Source organism: Rhincodon typus, chromosome 2 (genome assembly GCF_021869965.1).
Source record: "Rhincodon typus isolate 14 chromosome 2, sRhiTyp1.1, whole genome shotgun sequence".
Taxonomy (NCBI): domain Eukaryota; kingdom Metazoa; phylum Chordata; class Chondrichthyes; order Orectolobiformes; family Rhincodontidae; genus Rhincodon; species Rhincodon typus.
The window spans coordinates 127713653-127730902 of NC_063333.1; the positions used below are offsets into that span (position 1 = coordinate 127713653).

General features: G+C 40.9%; 2 protein-coding genes across 2 annotated transcripts in view; both read right to left on the minus strand.

The window, feature by feature from the left end:
- The window catches only part of marchf6 (membrane-associated ring finger (C3HC4) 6), a 93474-nt gene extending 88390 nt beyond the window's left edge, over positions 1-5084 (minus strand). Inside the window, exon 1 of the mRNA XM_048608953.1 lies at positions 4811-5084. Coding sequence (XP_048464910.1) covers positions 4811-5084 — 274 coding nt within the window. The remainder of the gene's footprint in view (positions 1-4810) is intronic.
- Positions 5085-6017: 933 nt separating this feature from the next.
- LOC109928015 (genetic suppressor element 1-like) overlaps positions 6018-17250 on the minus strand; it is a 220874-nt gene continuing 209641 nt past the window's right edge. The window contains exons 14-16 of the mRNA XM_048608961.1: positions 15771-15980; positions 9371-9474; positions 6018-7955 (exon numbers count right to left, since the gene is read on the minus strand). Coding sequence (XP_048464918.1) covers positions 7836-7955; positions 9371-9474; positions 15771-15980 — 434 coding nt within the window. The 3' untranslated portion in view covers positions 6018-7835. The remainder of the gene's footprint in view (positions 7956-9370; positions 9475-15770; positions 15981-17250) is intronic.

The window sequence follows — 17250 nt, forward strand, 5'->3', positions numbered from 1 at the left end:
GCTTCTCCCACCTCACTGACCAACCCCCATCCCCACTTCCTACCTACTAGCCTCATCCCCGTCTCCTTGACCTATCCGTCTTCCCTCCCACCTACCTGCCCCTCCCTCCCAAATGACCAACCCCCATTGCAACTCCCTACCTACACTCACCTTTACTGGCTCCATCCCCGCCTCCTTGACCTGTCCGTCTTCTCTCCACCTATCTGCTCCTCTATCCACCTTCCATCATCGCCTCCCCCTCTCTCTATTTACTTCAGAGTCCCCTTCCCCTCCCCCATTTCTGAAGAAGGGTCCAGGCCTGAAACGTCAGCTTTCCTGCTCCTCTGATGCTGCCTGGCCTGCTGTGTTCATTCAGCTCCACACCTTGTTATCTCAGACTCCAGCATCGGCAGTTCCTATTATCTCTCATAAAGACAATTCCAATTTCTTTACTCATAACGGTTCCTCGTCTCACCATGAGGTGATGCTATAGAACTTCTGTTTCATCTTATCCTTTGCATCATCTAGAGTTGGGAAGTAATATACTTTACCTTTCATTTTATGAAATTTTAGAGTAGATTTTTGGTTTTATTGCTTGGACAGTAAACTGGAAGAAAATCAAGTGGGTACTGTAATAGGCAAACAATTGTTCCACATGTCTGTGTTTACTAAATAAAAGTCACCATAGGTTTAAAAGGACTAAGTATTGTCTCAACTGGCCTAAACATAGACCATTCAACTCCTCCATTTAGTATGATATGGCTGATCTATCTCTTAACACTATCAGCTTGCCTCTATGGTGTGTCTTGATCTCCTTTCGTCCACTTCATTTGGGTATAACCGTTGGCCAAGTGTTCTTATAAAAATTTTTATTTGACACTGAATTATTCTTGGTACGTGGGCATCCTGACAAAGTTGCCATTTATTCCTTGTCTTTAGTTGCCCTGAAGGTGGTGTTCCTCCAATTTCTCCCTTCTGCATTTAAAAAATATTAGCATTGAAAACGCATGGAATTAGTGATAATCAATTTGCCTTATTGGTGTTTTTATTTAAATAATCAATCAATTTCATTGATTAACAGAAGAAAAGTGCTGCTTTGAGTTGACAGTCTCGATCTAGATTAAATGAGATTTGAACTCAATCCACTTACTCAGAGGTGAGAATACTTCCTTTTGAGTCATGGCTAACCATACAGATAGCTAGCTAATTTTACTCATACACGAATGTTTTGAAAGTGATTTTTCTCTCTGTTTAAAAGTAGTTTTAGAGTTAGGAATAATATATATAAATGAGGTCTTCTCAAACTATTTATAGTTGCACTTTATAGTTTTTCTATCAGGAGGAAGCTCAAGCTGAATTATTTGAAGCAGTCGTAAAGTACATTAGAATTGTCTGGAACATTTTACTGCATTATCTGCAATTACTGAGGAATTGTTTTTCTCCCAGAGGGTTGTGAGTCTTTGGAATTCCCTTCCTCAAAAGTCAGTGGATGCAGAATCTTTAAATATTTTAAAGGTCGAGGCAGATTGATTCTTGATTACCAACGGAATGAAAGATTATCGGGGTATGCAGGAATGTAGGTTTGAGGTTAAAATCAGATCAGCCACAATCTTATTAAAAGACAGAGCAGGCTTGAAGAGCTGAGTGATCGATTCTTATCCTTGTTCATAAACTCATAATTCATTTCAGATTCACAGGCAAAGGAATGGAAACTGCTTTAACCACTTTCATTGTTTTGCATGGCAATTTAGAAAAGGTCTGGTATTTTTCCGTAAAATGAGGAAGATGGTGAAGATCTGCTCTACCATCCATTGTAGAAAACCTGGCTGATACTAATTGTTGAAAAATTCAGAAGTTTCTGAATGAGAAATCTTTAAGAGCAAGGTTCTCTGAGGTTAGTTGGTGGCAAAACGTTATAGTTCTGAGTGAAATATCTCCATGGTAAGTGACACTGCCAGGATCTTCCAGGGTTGACATCACTGGTGTCTTATTTAAAACAGACCTGCAAGCCAAGAACTGTCCCTCACACCGTTGAGGCCCAAAACAAAGCAAAGCTCACTCTCAGTTTTGCAAACAGTGACCTGAAGGCACTGGTGGATGGGTAGTGGAGAGGAAATCTGTCCTTTTTCCAGCTAACTGCTACAGGAGGCCACGACACCACACTCAGCCAGCCAAAGTACAGACCCAGTCAGCACTGTGTCCTGGGTGAAGTGGGATGACCAGCAGGACAGGAAAAAGGTCTTCTGCGCTCTGTGAGTGAAGACCACCATCTTTTCTCTGCTACCTCACACTCACAGGGCCACCACTCACTCTAAATCTGCCACTGCACATGCTTCTGTTGTGATCCCAGCTGATGAGAATACTGGACAAGTCAGATTCCAGAGTGAAATGATCCCTTAGAGTCATAGAGCATGGAAACAGGCCCTTCGGTCCAACTCATCCATGTTGACCAGGCATCCTAATCTGACTTAGTCCCATGTGCCAGCATTTGGCCTAAATCCGTCTAAACCCTTCCCATTTATATACCCATCCAGATGCCTTTTAAATGTTGTAATGGTATCAGCCTCCACCACCTTCTCTGGTAGCTCATTCCATACACGCACCACGCTCTGTGTGAAAATGTTGCCCCTCAGGTCCTTTTAAATCTTTCCCTCTCTGCCTTAAACCTATGCCCTCCAGTTTTGGACTCCCCCACCTTAGGAAAAAGACCTTGGCTATTCACCCTATTCATGCCTCTCATGATTTTATAAATATCTATAAGGTCACCCCTCAGACTTCAACGTAACAGAGAAAAAAATACCCAGTCTATTCAACCTCTTCCTATAGCTCAAACCATCCAGTCCCAGCAACATCATTGATTAAATAATAGCCTCAAATGTCAGGGATCCTTGAACCATGACATTGAAGACTGCAGCCAATGCATTGCACTTTATACACTGCTTCTGGGTATCATAGAATCCCTACAATGCAGAAAGAGGCTATTTGAGGCTGCATCAACCCACCCAGGCCCACCCTATCACAATAATCCACATTTGTGATGACTAACCCACCTAGCCTGCACATCCCCTGGACACTATGGGCAATTTAGCATAGACAGTCTTTGGACTGTGGGAGGAAAGCAGAGCACCCAGAGGATACCCCACGCAGACATAGGGAGAAAGTGCAAACTCCATACAGACAGTCACCTAAGGTGGAATTGAATCTGGGTCTCTGGTAGTGTGAGGCACCAGTGCTAGCCAGCTAACTGCTACAGGAGGCCACGACACCACACTCAGCCAGCCAAAGCACAGACCCAGTCAGCACTGCATCCTGGGTGAAGTGGGATGACCAGCAGGAGAGGAAGAAGCTCTTCTGCGCTCCGTAAGAGTGAAGACCACCCTAAATATGGACAACACATGGGTTAAAAGCAATGTGCTCGGGCATGGCCTGCAAACAACATTACAAACGTAAACTGTGCATGTGAATAGGACTTATGGAGTCAGTGTCAACTCCGCAGGTCTCTGGGGGGAAAGGTTCAGCATATACATCAGCTATTGCACTACCATTTAAGGCTCGTCAATGGGTTCAATGCTGACCTGGGGGGTGCTTAAGTATTTATACGTTCAGTCAAAGTGCATTCTGAAACATTGAAGTGTTACCAATGAAGGAAAAATCCAGAAGGAGATTAGTCCAGGTTCTTCTTTACTTGCTAGTTATCATGAGATTTCATTGTGCAACTGTTGAATATGATATCCTGTTGGAGGCCTTCAGAGTGAACTACCTTTAGCGCCATGCAATATCCCACTGACTGCTTCCTTTTCTCTATGTGTCAGAAGGACACATAATATGTAGACCCTTTAAACATAAAGGGGACGTGATGGCCTAGTGGTATTATTGCTGAACTGTTAACACCAGAGACCTATGTAATGTTCTGGGGACCCCAGTTCAAAACCTGCCATGGCAGGTGGTGGAAAATCTGGCATGAGGAGTCTAATGATAACCATTGTTGATTGTTGGGGGGAAAACCCATCTGATTCACTAACCCCTTTTAGGGAAGGAAACTGTCACTCCTTACCTGGTCTGGCCTACATGTGACTCCAGAATGACAGCAATGTGGTTGATTCTTAACCCCACCCTGGGGAATTAGAGATGGGCAATGAATTAAGAGGAAGCACGGTGGCAAAGCAGTTAGCAATGCTGCCTTATAGCACCAGGGACCTGGGTTTGATTCCAGTCTTGGGCATCTGTCTGTGTAGAGTTTGCACATTCTTCCCACTGTCTGTGCTGGTTTCCTCCCACAGTCCAAAGATGTCCAGGTTAGGTGGATTGGCCATGCTAAATTGTCCATAGTGTCCAGTGATGTGCTGGCTAGGTGTATTAGCCATGGGAAATGCAGGGTTACAGGGACGGGGAGGGTCACTCTTCAGGGGGTTGGGGTGGACTTGATAGGCCAAATGGCCTACATCCACACAGTGGTGATTCTATAACTATTACTGTGCCACTTTACTCCCAATAGCATACAACTTTGGAAATTACTTGTTGGCCCCAACCCTCCTATACAGGCAGAGCTATTGTGACCTGTATGAAACCCCCACTCCCAATGCCTTCCTATTCACTATGACGTCCCACCCTATGGTCTCCAACTGGCCCCTGTTGATCACCATTCCCAGAGCAACCCAGTGAAATGAAGCCTTTTCCCAGATTTGAATTGTCTGCTTTCCCTAGGACTTCACAAAATACCCCCTGACTATAATTGACCAAACACCCAAGACTGACTGGGCTGGACAGCCCCAGTTTCCATGACCCAGCCCCTGGACTAATGTCTCAATACCTACTTGACTGACCTACCAACAATCCTCAGAATGGTCACACTTGACCCTCAGTACTGGCCAGACATGGATTCCTGGATCCTGGTAGGACGGAGTGCCTGACAGACTGTGGCTATCTCCAAGACACAAATTGGTATCCTTTGATTGAATGTCGTCTCCCTTCACCCCATTAGGGACCACTGCATCTTGAGCTTTGTACCTGGCCATTTGGTTGAAGCACATGTAGTGTATTTGCTCCATAAACTGCTGGTACAAGCTGCAGGTATGGAGTTGATGCACTGTGCTACTCAGCAACATGTCTACCCTTTTGACTGTTGCTCTCCCCTCTGTGACAAGCTGCTTGTGTCACATTCTGTGCTAAAAAAAACACTGCAAACTATAAAAGCTGGCCGCGTGGAACTGATCTCTAAATACGTTGTGTGCTAAAAAACAATATGAGACACACAAAAGCCCATAGACAGTGCCAAAGTCAGTGAGTGTGTGCTAAGAAAGCAATGTAAACTTTACAGAGGCTGGCATTATCCAATTAAACATAGAGTGAATGAGCAAGCAAGTGAACAGCCATAAGATCCATCCTGTACAGATGAATGTGAAGTGTATGTATCTCTGCATGAGTCTTAGATAAAGCTTGCAAGTCCTAGGTGTCCCTGAACTCAAAGTAACATGGTGTTTGTGTAAGACTGAGAGCAGCCAGAGGCTGGTGGCTTGCCAATCTTGATTTGCATAAATGAAGGGTTGAGGAGGATGGTGGCCATGGAGCATTCCAAGATGTTGTTATGAAGAAGTAGTTGAATTCTTGCTGGAACAAGCATTTGGTGAGTTGCAGCTGCCTGGTACCCACTCTGATGGAAATTAGCACCATCTATAGTTTCTTGGAGAAGGCAAGGATAATTGGGAGTGATGCATAAAGCAGGTTTATTGGGGCTTTAATGAGATGCAAGTGCATGGAAATGACGAAGTCCCCATTCAATTTGCAGATTCTGAAGTCACCACTGAAGACTTGAATGGAATATTTTTCTTGACAATGATTTTGGTGTTTTAATTCTTTCCATTATTTCCCACCTTTCTCCCCATTGCTCCGCCAAACCAGGAGGGGGAAAACTCTGCCCGTATCTATCTGATTTTGCATGTGTTTTTGTACAAAGTATTAAATGCTAAATGTCTTCTAAAGGTTATAATTTGAAAGAAAAGTGTAAATTACACTGAATAAAACAACATAAAGGAGAAAGCTGATGTGTACAAAACTTTATTAACAAATGCTTATTTTAGTCACAGCAGACATAATGAATAAATACTTAAAAATCATGACTTCAAATAATAAATACCTGTTACAATTTGAAAATTGTTACTAATGGTAATGCCTAGGCTTTGTTAAAGAACTCATTGACTAACCTCATCTTACGCATCTGACAGTTAGCTGGTTTGTTCTGTTGGCTAATGCTTAAAAATAACTGAATGAAAGAAAACCAACTTATTGAGGGTCCTTTAGGTAAACAGTTTTAATACCAAATTATTACACTAATAATTTAATAGAAGAACTACTTCTTAAAACAGTTTAATTGTCATCTTTTTTAGGAACTGCTATGAAATACTTAACTGACGCAAAAATTTAATTGCGCAAAAGGCCTTTGTCCTAAAAAAAACTACAGAGCACAAAACGCACTGGATTGATTATAACAATTCCCTTAATACTCATAATTACACATTATTCAATTAATAATCTTTATTTTAAACAATGTTATGCTAATTCCATTTACTTGAGATTTTGCCTTTATAGGCAACTGAAAAATCTCACATAGTATATTCTGTTAAAAATATCTTAATACTTGGGAATAAAGACATTTTATGATCCCTATTCTTCCTCAAAGTGAGGTCAGTTTTACATAACTCTACGTGATAACAAGAAATCTGCTTTCATTAACTTCATTACAAAAAAATAGAAAATGTACTTCAAGTAATTTCTAATATTAGAAGTGGTGCTGCGTAGTAAAAGGTAGTTTTTTGCTCAGCATTTACATTAGTTAAGCAACAAAGTAAAATTACAGACCTATTCTTTTACAAAATCCTGTCCTTATCGCTGCATTAATCTATTTAATTCAATGCAAATCTGTACCTTTTTATCACCAACAACTGAATTAAAAGCAAACCCGTTGCAGAACTTCAAAATATACATTTAACTTTATAATCGGTGAATAATGCTGCACTGTAATATACAAACCAAAAAAAAGGATTCATTGTGAATATATATAAACATCAACATTACATAGATCCAAGTATTAGGCAAAGTGTGATTTTTTTAAAAAGAAAGAAGAGCATAGAAAGGATGTTCTGAATGCTGACTGTATCCACATCAAATTCTTTCACACTGTCATTTCAGTAGAGGCAATAACTTGAAACAGATTAATGCTTCTGTTAGTGTAGTGGCAAGGAATTTGATAAGAATGTGTTAAGTGCTCATGACACATTGATGACACTCAGATTTATCCTTAAAATTTACCTGGTCCAAATGAAATAAATGAATAGTTAATAATTAGCATTTCTATTTGCTGACAATTTTCTGTTACTTTATATAGCAGGCCTTCTCAATTAAATTTCCCTTCTGCTTCAAATTTCTAAATAAATGCTTTCTCCAGCTAATGTACAAATTAGAAACCTAAACATGTTTTCTATTAAATACAGAAAAGTACTTTGATTACACATTCACTTCACTTTTTCTGCATTATTTACTGTAACCTGAGGATCCTCAAAGTGTCACTATCCAGCTTTGCATTATAAGTCCTCAGTGTAGCTTTTGGTCCAGCTAGGCTGTGGAGGGTAACTATGCAAGCTGAGGTGTTTGGCAAAGGGAGACTCCTGTCAATCGAGCAGTTTGGTTTCAAGAGTCCATTGAGAACTTCGACACTGTATCCTGATGACACTTGAAGCAAACAATAATGACATAAGTGGAAACTAGTCAATCAGCTCGGAAGGAACAACTTATCTTGTAATCGGGGCGCATTCTTCCTGGCTGTAGTTTTGTCCTTGCCCAAGTGCATGAAATTCCTCAATTCATCTGTGTGAGGATTCAGGCAGGCAATGAGTCAGATCAAGGCACTTACGCAGATTGCGTAGGGCAGCTTGCTGGTGCTGGCGTTCCACTTCATACTTCTGTTTACACATTCTCAGCTCCTGTAGGGACAAAATGCCACATTAACTGGTGTTTATTACCACCAGGACCTTTGATTAGAATTGAGCACTGAGGTTTTTTTAAAAGCAATTGACCATTTGCTTTGAAGAATTAATATCAGCTAAGTTTCGCAGCTTCTTGGGCCATTAGCAGTCATCAAGATATGAGATGTACAAATAAATATTGAAGTACTTTTGATAATTTTAAATATTTTCATGGTGCATATGGGGGATTGATGGGACAGTTTCTGGATGTATTCATATGACCTGTACAGAGTTGGTGACCAATTCCTCAAGCCTTCTCAACATACAATCTTTTCAAATACTAACCTCTCCCAATGTTTTGATGTTCATAGCTGGGAGTTTGCAGGACCCTGGTGGAAAGTTGGCACACTTGCCCAACTATGCTGCTGCTTATCTGGGAAAGCTTCCAGAATCAGGCTTGTTTCAAGTGATTTTGTTGATGAGATTCCTACCTTTGCCAGAGAAGGATGGACCAGAAAGAAAAATGGCTGCTGCAGGCCTTAGGCAGAGTAGAGCATCAGCCTGCTCATAGGGACAGCTGAAGATTAACATGACTAAAATAAAATTTAAACACCATGGGTGTGAGAGTGTAATCCATCATCTTGTGACTGATTCCATTCTTTGGGGACAGACTTAAGTTTTAAATATCTTGGCAACCATAATTCAAAGATGACTGACAGTCACAATGGGGACTCCTTTCAGCCTGATTTCCAAGTCTATTCAATCTAGAAACACTGGAAACTAGTGGAAATGGAGTAATTTCCACAACTACAAATCATCTTATATTCACGTGTGATAAATCAAACAGATATGGACTTTCTAAGTACCCTTTCCTTCCCCTGAAACTGACAATTAACATAGATCTTCTTCTCCCTACATTATCTGAAGTCTCTGGTTTCTGACTGCTTGCTACAAACAGCAGTAAAGGCACCTCCTGGAGTATTCCACTTAAAAGGGCAAACACCAGTAAACATTTCCAAGTCAAGAAAAATGCTCTTTGAAAACCAACAGATGTCTCGGAGTTAAGAAAAGTTCCACTCCAAGTGCTGGTTGGCATTTTACTGCCATGTGCTGCAGTTAGATCTCTCATTTTCACATGTGGCCCTTGTACCATTGCTAGCATGTGCAGAATTGGACATCATCAGGACAGCAAAATGTCAGATTTCTGCCAAAATGATCTAACACTTAATGTAACTCAAAAAGACATCCAGCAATTTTTCAAGAACATTTCAGTTGCCTTGGAGCTGTGAATATTTACTGATGTTCATCCTATTAAGTGTAGCCACTGCAGGAGGTGCTTTTTAAGCAGAGCACAATCAGAAATGCAGGGGTAACTTAGTTAATGAACTTCGTGTCCACGCATCTGGCTATTGTGCAGCCAAGTCATTTCTTACCAACATGTGTGCACTGAGGTACTCTGCTGTCAAGTTTAATTCACGATTTCTTTCCTTGAGATGATTCAGCTGCTCCTGGAGGACTTGTCGCTCCACATTTTTCTCTGCAAAACGAAAATAATTTATCAATTCCATTAATGCAAGTTGCATCGGCCAACTTTATTCTTTCTTTTCATAATACAAGACCATCTCCAGCCTCCTGCATACTAAGTCTGGAAGGATTTGTAGCCTTGACTTATTTTTTAAAACATGAACAAAATTGAAGTGGTTGGGATTGATTCTTTTACGCCCACCTCAATTGCAAATGTCTGTGCAATACACAGTTTATACACTACTTGTAATGATTTAAAGGTAGTAACAAAACAGAAAGATGTAAAGCAGTGAAATTAACAACAGAATGGTAAACATATAGATCAGAAACAAAGATCAATCAGAGTGATATGAAGAAAGCAAGGCAGATGGCTATGAGAAAAGAAAAAAATTCTCAAAGAAAGCAGAATAAACCAGACTGGCAATATTCTGAGAAAATAAGAAACAATCGGACAGGAAGATTTAAGAAAAATTGTTACTGTTTTAATGCTTTGCCTTTTTTCAGTCACTGTGATTTCTCCAGACTCATTTATCATTTTACTTTCTTTCTCTTGGATTTTAAATCCTGTTTAACATGATTGTAGAGCACAAGTGCTTTGGAAACAGTTCTTAACAATAGCAACAATGTGCATTTATATAACGGGTTTAGTTTAGGAAATCATCCCATGATCTTCTTAGGAAAGTAATTAGATAAAAAATGGACATCGAGCCAAATAGGTTATAGCAAGGGCAATTAAAGCTTTGGTCAAAGATGTAGGTCTTAATGATTATCTTAAAAGATGAGAGGTGGTGAGGGAGAAAGAGCTTCAGAGAAAGAATTCCTAAGATTTGGGCGAAGACAGTTGAAGCCACACTCTTGAAAGAATTTGGAGGATGCACCAAGGCCAGAATGCAGAATTCTTGGTGGGTTGTAGGACAGGAGGAAATTACAGGGATAGGGAGAGATGATAAGGTAATAGAGAGACTTGATCATGAGAATGAAAACTCTAATTTAAAACTTTAGCGGACAGGGATACTGTTAACATCTCCCTTTAGAAGATGTAATTGTGGCACAGAACACAAAAGAGAAATAGGAGGGAACCAAGGTTAGTCCTTTGTGGAGAAAATCCAGAGGCCATGGTGAGACAGCATGAAGAGATGCCATTCCATAAAGACACTGTCATTTTTATTTATACATGGGAGGGATGTGGGCATTGCAGGCTATGCAAGCATTTATTGTCCATCTGTATGACTACCACTGGAAAGACACAAGTGAAACCAATTGAGGCCAGTATCACTTGGCTGGTCAATGGAGTAAAATAAAGAAAATATTGCATTCATATAGCACCTTGCATGATGAGACAAAGTCTCATAGCATGTAACAAGTAAGTATTGCTGCGCTATATAAATAAAATGGTGACAATTTTTCATCTTGTAAGATGAAGGTTTCTGCTGTGGTGGCCCCACCCTGGCATGGCAGCCTCTACTGCATTTTGTGTAGAGGAAGACTACAGTCTTAGACGATGCAAGATTTGCTGAACTCTGTCTTCTCTGGGTCCTCTTCTCAGCCAGTGGAGTTTTTCATTTCTGTTTCTCTCTTCCAAAGCCCTTCCAAACAGTTATCCTCCAGAGGGCATCAGCAACTGTCTCAGAAGTGTCATTGTCAACGTTTGCTGTCTTCATATCGCATTTACCAGTGGTATTTTAGCGGACTATGGATGCTCAAGAGGTTGTGATCCAGTGGCCAGTTCACTAGACAGCAGGCTTTTACGGTTAAGGTTAACATCCTTTTAAGGAAGCAGCACTGACACAGTTGCACAGTAATGAGTATATGCTGATTGAATTAGCTCATTCCAAAACATTATCTTGTGAAGAGATGTCAAAGAAACGCCTCAGACAGAGAAGGCAGAAATTGTTCAGTTTTTTTCTTCTCTCTAGTACATGTTGTCCAGGTCCCACCAGTCTACAGCAGTGCATTGAGGATTCATCCCACACTCTCTTACTCAGCTTAGACATAACAGCTGTGGTCTTTGCAATGCATGTGTCAATTTCACATAAGTGCTGGCGACTGTGGAGAATAGCAAAATGAAGCTTTCAATGACGTCCAGCATCACTTGACAGAGGTTGTTGATTCTATTCAGCTTTGCTGTGAAATGTATGAGATTGATGGTGCAGTCTGGAATCCTTTTATACTGCAACTGATGGGATTTTTCACACCATGGATTGTATTAATATATAGATCCAAACAGACTGGTGTACCAATAATTGGTGGTCCATCTGTTTGAACATGTGAAAGGTTTCAGGTGTCTGTCTCAAGGATCCACATTGGAATTTAAGGTAGATAATTCCAATACACTGGATGTAAGCAGCTAGCTGGTTGATGTGCAGGCTGCACCACGCTGGGCTAGTTTCCCGAGTATATTTTGTGTGAGATGAATAAAGGGATGATATATGCAGTGATACCAGTGCCGATCTTAACATTTAGCATGTCATCCATTCCTTTTGAGATAAATCACTTTGGATGGATGCAAAAGCTTCAGTTTTTTTTTCTGAAGGGGTCTATGTGATGCGTCAAGTAGACTACATGTACAGACTAACTGGGATCTGTAAGCTGAATTCTTGAGGTTACCTCTTAAACTTTGTTGACATGTCACGCGGATAAAACTTCTTAAGCTTTTTTGATATTGGACTTTGTTTGGCCCTTCTTCACACACTGCTGAGGAGCATTATGTTGTAGTTTGGGGTTCTCTGCACTGACCGGACTTCCTACACATTAGAGCCCAATATCCTCTTGCAGAATATAGCTCGGAAATATCATGAAATCTGGATACTGTCTTGGTGGGTTAGATATGCAATGCTTCATACAACCTTTGTATATTCTACTCAATTTGTTGACAGATACAATAGTTGCTCCAGATTTGAGCATCCAAAGATACTGCCAGCCTGCTATAACTGGTTTGATTTTATGACTTTCTTCTAGTGATCATCAGTAGTACATTCTTTCGGTTTGTCAGGAGTGATTTTCTAAACGATTTGATGGGAGTGGAGGTAATGACTAGTTCTATAAGCCTGCCAGCTGGCTTCAGTGAAATTGCATTCCATACCTTTGTGTAGAATCTGGCTACAAATTGAACATGACTTTAAGCTGGCTATTGTCAATACGATATGAATTCAAGCCTTCAGATCCTGAAATTGATTTGAACTTTTCAGTTGATCTTATAAAATTTGAAAATGCTTTTCAGGATATTTGCACTCAACATCTGAAATAACAACAGATTTTATTCTTCTTAACTCTGAAGTGCCCCTCAAAGGGAGAAGAAATTTGACTGCTCGCTGTTTTTTCTCAGTTCTCTACAGAGTCATAAAGATTGATTGATTCTTTATTTAAATAAGAGGTATGGGACACCAGTTCTGAGGAAGGGTCACTCGACCCAAAACGTTAACACTGATTTCTCTTCACAGATGCTGCCAGACTAGCTGAGCTTTTCCAGCAATTTCTGTTTTTGTTCCTGATTTACAGCATCCGCAATTCTTTCAGTTTTTATTTAGGTTTAAATGTTTTCTTTCCATTTTTCTTTTGTAGATTTATTCCCTCTAAAATGCCAGTGTAAGGATCTGGATGCTTTTTTTTTGCTTTTAGCTTCTTTTCTTTCTTGATTGTATGTTGCTGCCCCTTTAAAAGTTGTAGTGTTGTGCCTGCAGGCAGCGCTCATTCAAAAAAGGGGGTGATGATGTCACTTGTGTTTCTTTCAGGAAAAGAAAATCGTGGTATTGACTGATGGCTAGACACAAGTAAGCCGTGTTTCATACAGAAAACTGTTTATCCATGCTTCCTTTCTGTGCTGAATTCCAGAATCACTTTCTTAGCCAAGGCTGTCACTCAGCTATTTGTTTTTAAAAATTGGGTGAGCTGCATGCCCTCGTGTTTTATTTCTCCTCACAGAGAGTAGACTCACGGATGTTCCTTGCTTCTTTTGAGGTAATGATGCCTCATTCAGTTTATAGCACCTTCAGCTGTGAACTCAGATGGATGACGGCTCACTTTCTGGAAAATGGTGGCCCACATGTGCAATCCTACTTCCAGCTTGTCTACATTTAGTATTGGCTTATTGCAACAAACTAGCTCTAACTAATAGGTTTTAGTGCCCACGTGCTGCCAGTGTGACTTGCTTTGTGGTTTTTTTAATGTCATTCCATGTAGAATATATCACAAATACTTGGTTTTTATTGAGTCAATTAAACTGAGGTTTGTTAACAATATTAGATTACTTATAATGCTATACTATCTCAGACATACACACATAGTATGGGTTCTGTGCATAGTAACGTTACTGCACATTACACATACATTGCTGACTAAGTGAAGATACTACACTGTGTCCATGACACAGGAACAGAGACTGAAGGTGATGAGGGCACCTTTTTGCTGGAATGTCGCATGTTGTGGTGTCATGTGACTGTCTTCAACGTATAGGTCTGTGTGGCCTGGAATTTATGGAAATAACTTAACACTTTGCTTTTGAATATGGTTCTGAGCCACCTTTGGGGAATTTCAGGCATCCTTGGAAAGATGCAAGCTCCTTTTTAGGAGAGAGCACACCTAAGATTGCTAAAAGTAAACATGAGTGTGCATTAAGCTTCTTGTTAAGCTCATTGGCCCTGATAAACGTGTCAAAGGCAACTGCTAAATGAGAATGTCTGGTTGTTTGACATGTCCGCTAAGGGCCTCAGTTGATGGCGAACTGGGCAGACTCACTCAGGGTGGAGTTGGGATGGTGTCAGAGTCCCCACATGCACCATCCTTCGACCTGATTAAATGCTTCCTGCCACCAAATCCATCATGGCGGAAGGCACAAAAGTCTACCCTATAACTGAGGCATAATCCATTCCAGGCTTTAGAAAAAGGTATGTGCAAATACCTGACAGAGAACAATTACATGCAGGGAAATGGGCAGAATGCACTAAAAACACGAGCCTTTTTTTAATTTTAAGCGAGGGTAGGTGGCCATCAACACGAGGTTCTAGCCATTTTGTGGTCTAAGCCTTATTTGCAGCCTGGTGGTAAATGATGGGGGCTACATGGCTGGCCTGTTTCAGATCACTGCTTGTGGCTGAGTGGAAAATCATTGGCTTGCCGGCTGAACCAGCTGAGAGCTGGTACCTGGATAAAGGAGGAATCCAGGAGTGAAGCAGCCTTAGAAACCTGGGGGCAGGAGAAGCATCAGAATCACTGATTCCCTACTGTGCACAAAGAGGTTATTCAGCCCATCAAATATGCACTGACCCTCCAAAGAGCATCCCACCCGGACCCAGCCCCTTACCCCATCCGAATAACCCCACATTTACCATGACTAGATCCAGCTAGCCTATACATCCCTGGACACTACAGACAATTTACCATGACCTATCCACCTAACATGTGGGAGGAAACCAGAGCACCCAGTGGAAACCCATGCAGACACGGAGAGAATGTACAGACTCCACACAAATAGTCACCCAAGGGCAGAATTGAACCCGGGTCTCCCTGGCGCTATGAGGCATCCCAAATACTAAACATATCTTAGATTTTTTTTTTCCTGCGAGAATTTCCCAGCTCCTCTAAGAAGCAGTGGTTAGATCACTGAATGCCCATTTTTAAATATATTTTCTAATCAATCTGCTCAGCAGTGTTATTACATTCCTTTGAGGCAGTGGGACTTGAACCCTGGGATAGTACCACTGCATCACAAGAGCTCCTCCACTCAATGCCTATTAGAAATATGCACAGTAGCTATGGTACATGCTATCCACATCTTCATACTTCTTGCAATCCTGGGTGATAATTGGTAAGATTGGACCCTCTTTTACAGTTTACAAGTGGACTCTCACCTGGAACATCCATCTCTAGGCCCCAAGCAAAATGGCAACTGTTGTAGCATATGCCAACTGATGAAGACATGGGGGCAGTTTTTTTGCACGGAGGGTGGTTCGTGTCTGGGGTGGTGGATGGAGGTACAGTTACAACATTTAAAAGACATTTAGATAAGTACATGAGTAGGAAATGTTTGGAGGGATACAGGCCAAGCACAGGCAGATTGGACTAGTTTAATTTGGGATTATTGTCGGCATAGACTGGTTGGACCGAAGGGTCTGTTTCCGTGCTGTATGACACTATAACTATCACCCTGGTTATAATGGGTGGAACAAACTAAAATTGAACCTTATGATTCTAAGCAGCCATTGGTTTCCAAAGGGGAAAAAATCAATCGAGAAAAAGCAATCCAGTAGATTTGCAATCACATTCAAAGCAGCCTGCAAGTTTGGCTTATTTGGATGTGCTTTGTTTTTTTACCTTCAATATATTCTTGATAGGCTTGAAGGACGCCCGTCACACCCTGCCATTTTAGATGCTGCTCCATTTCAACCTGGCTGTCCAATTCCTCTGACTGCTGGTTAACCTGTCTGCTCCGATCTATACTCTCGAGCACTTGCTCTTTTGGTACATCACACAGCGATGACCTCTGAGCTGGTGAGCTGCATTGTGCACCATTCTCAACACCCACTGAAAAGTTAATGAACAAAATGGTATTTCAATTCAAAGATACATGCACGATGAATCAGTCAGCACACCACATTGTTTGGACACAGCACACCTGGCAAAGGAAAAGATATCAAGTAATTATTAGTCATGTGGTGTGTAGGTCTCAAAGGCAAAATATAAAGCCTTGCTTTAAAGTTATCAGTTTAACTAGTAACAGGGAAGCACTCCGCTGTCATCAGTTTTAATGTAATTGTTAATTTCAAACTGCCACCTATTTCTCACCAAACTAACATTTCACTGTATTGTGATAGAGTATGAAACTTGCACAAAATCAGTTATTTTCTGGCACAAGTGGAGCATATCTGATGGACTCCTACGTTTTGCAAAATCTCAGTGCTTCAGGAAAACATTGGTCCTATCGAATTGTAGTCGGTGACACAATGTATTATTTGGTTTGGAAAATGTGTAAACGTAATGCCGACCAAAGCCTAGAACCAGGTGGCCAATCCGATTCAGGGGAGCAATCCATAGGAGATACTTTATCACATTTCTTTCTGTTGCTTCAGTTCAGAATTAAAGTTTATGGCAATAAATAGCCATATTCAAGGGCCTGTGTGATAATCTGTATCCAGCCAGGGATGCTAATTTGGTTTAACCATCCTCATTTTTGAAACAAAATCGTTTAAATGTAGTGGCTTTTAGTTTTATGAGCTGAAATCAAATGTACTCAAAAGGGTAGATTTTAACTTTAAATTAAGAGTAAAATTGCCATCACTGCAAAACTTTGGTGTCAAAGTGCGATCTGGATTGATGGTATTTGTCAAGGTTTGCCCACACTGGAATTTGTTACATGCTGCTGCCTCACCTCAGTTTTCCACCTCCACATATAATTTACATTCCCCAGAACTAACTAGCAGTGGTCCATTGGGAATCAAGAATTGAACTGAAAGAGACTACACAGAAAGTACTAACAATTTGAAGACCTTCTAAATTGCATCCTAATGGTTGTTGACAAATCCTGACCCTGTCACGTAATGGATAGCACAGTACTCCAAATCTCCTCACTGGTAAAAGTTCATCCGTTAGCCCTGTGATCACGGACCTGCATTGGCTCCTGCTTAAGCAACAGCTCGATTTTAAAATTCTCGCCCTTGTTTTCAAATCTCCGCATGGCCTCCTCTTTCCCCATCTCTGTAATCTTCTCCTTGCACCACACCCTGCGTTTCTGGCCTCTTGCGCACCCCAGTTTCAATTGGTCCAACATTGGTGGCTGTATCTTCAGCTGCCACAG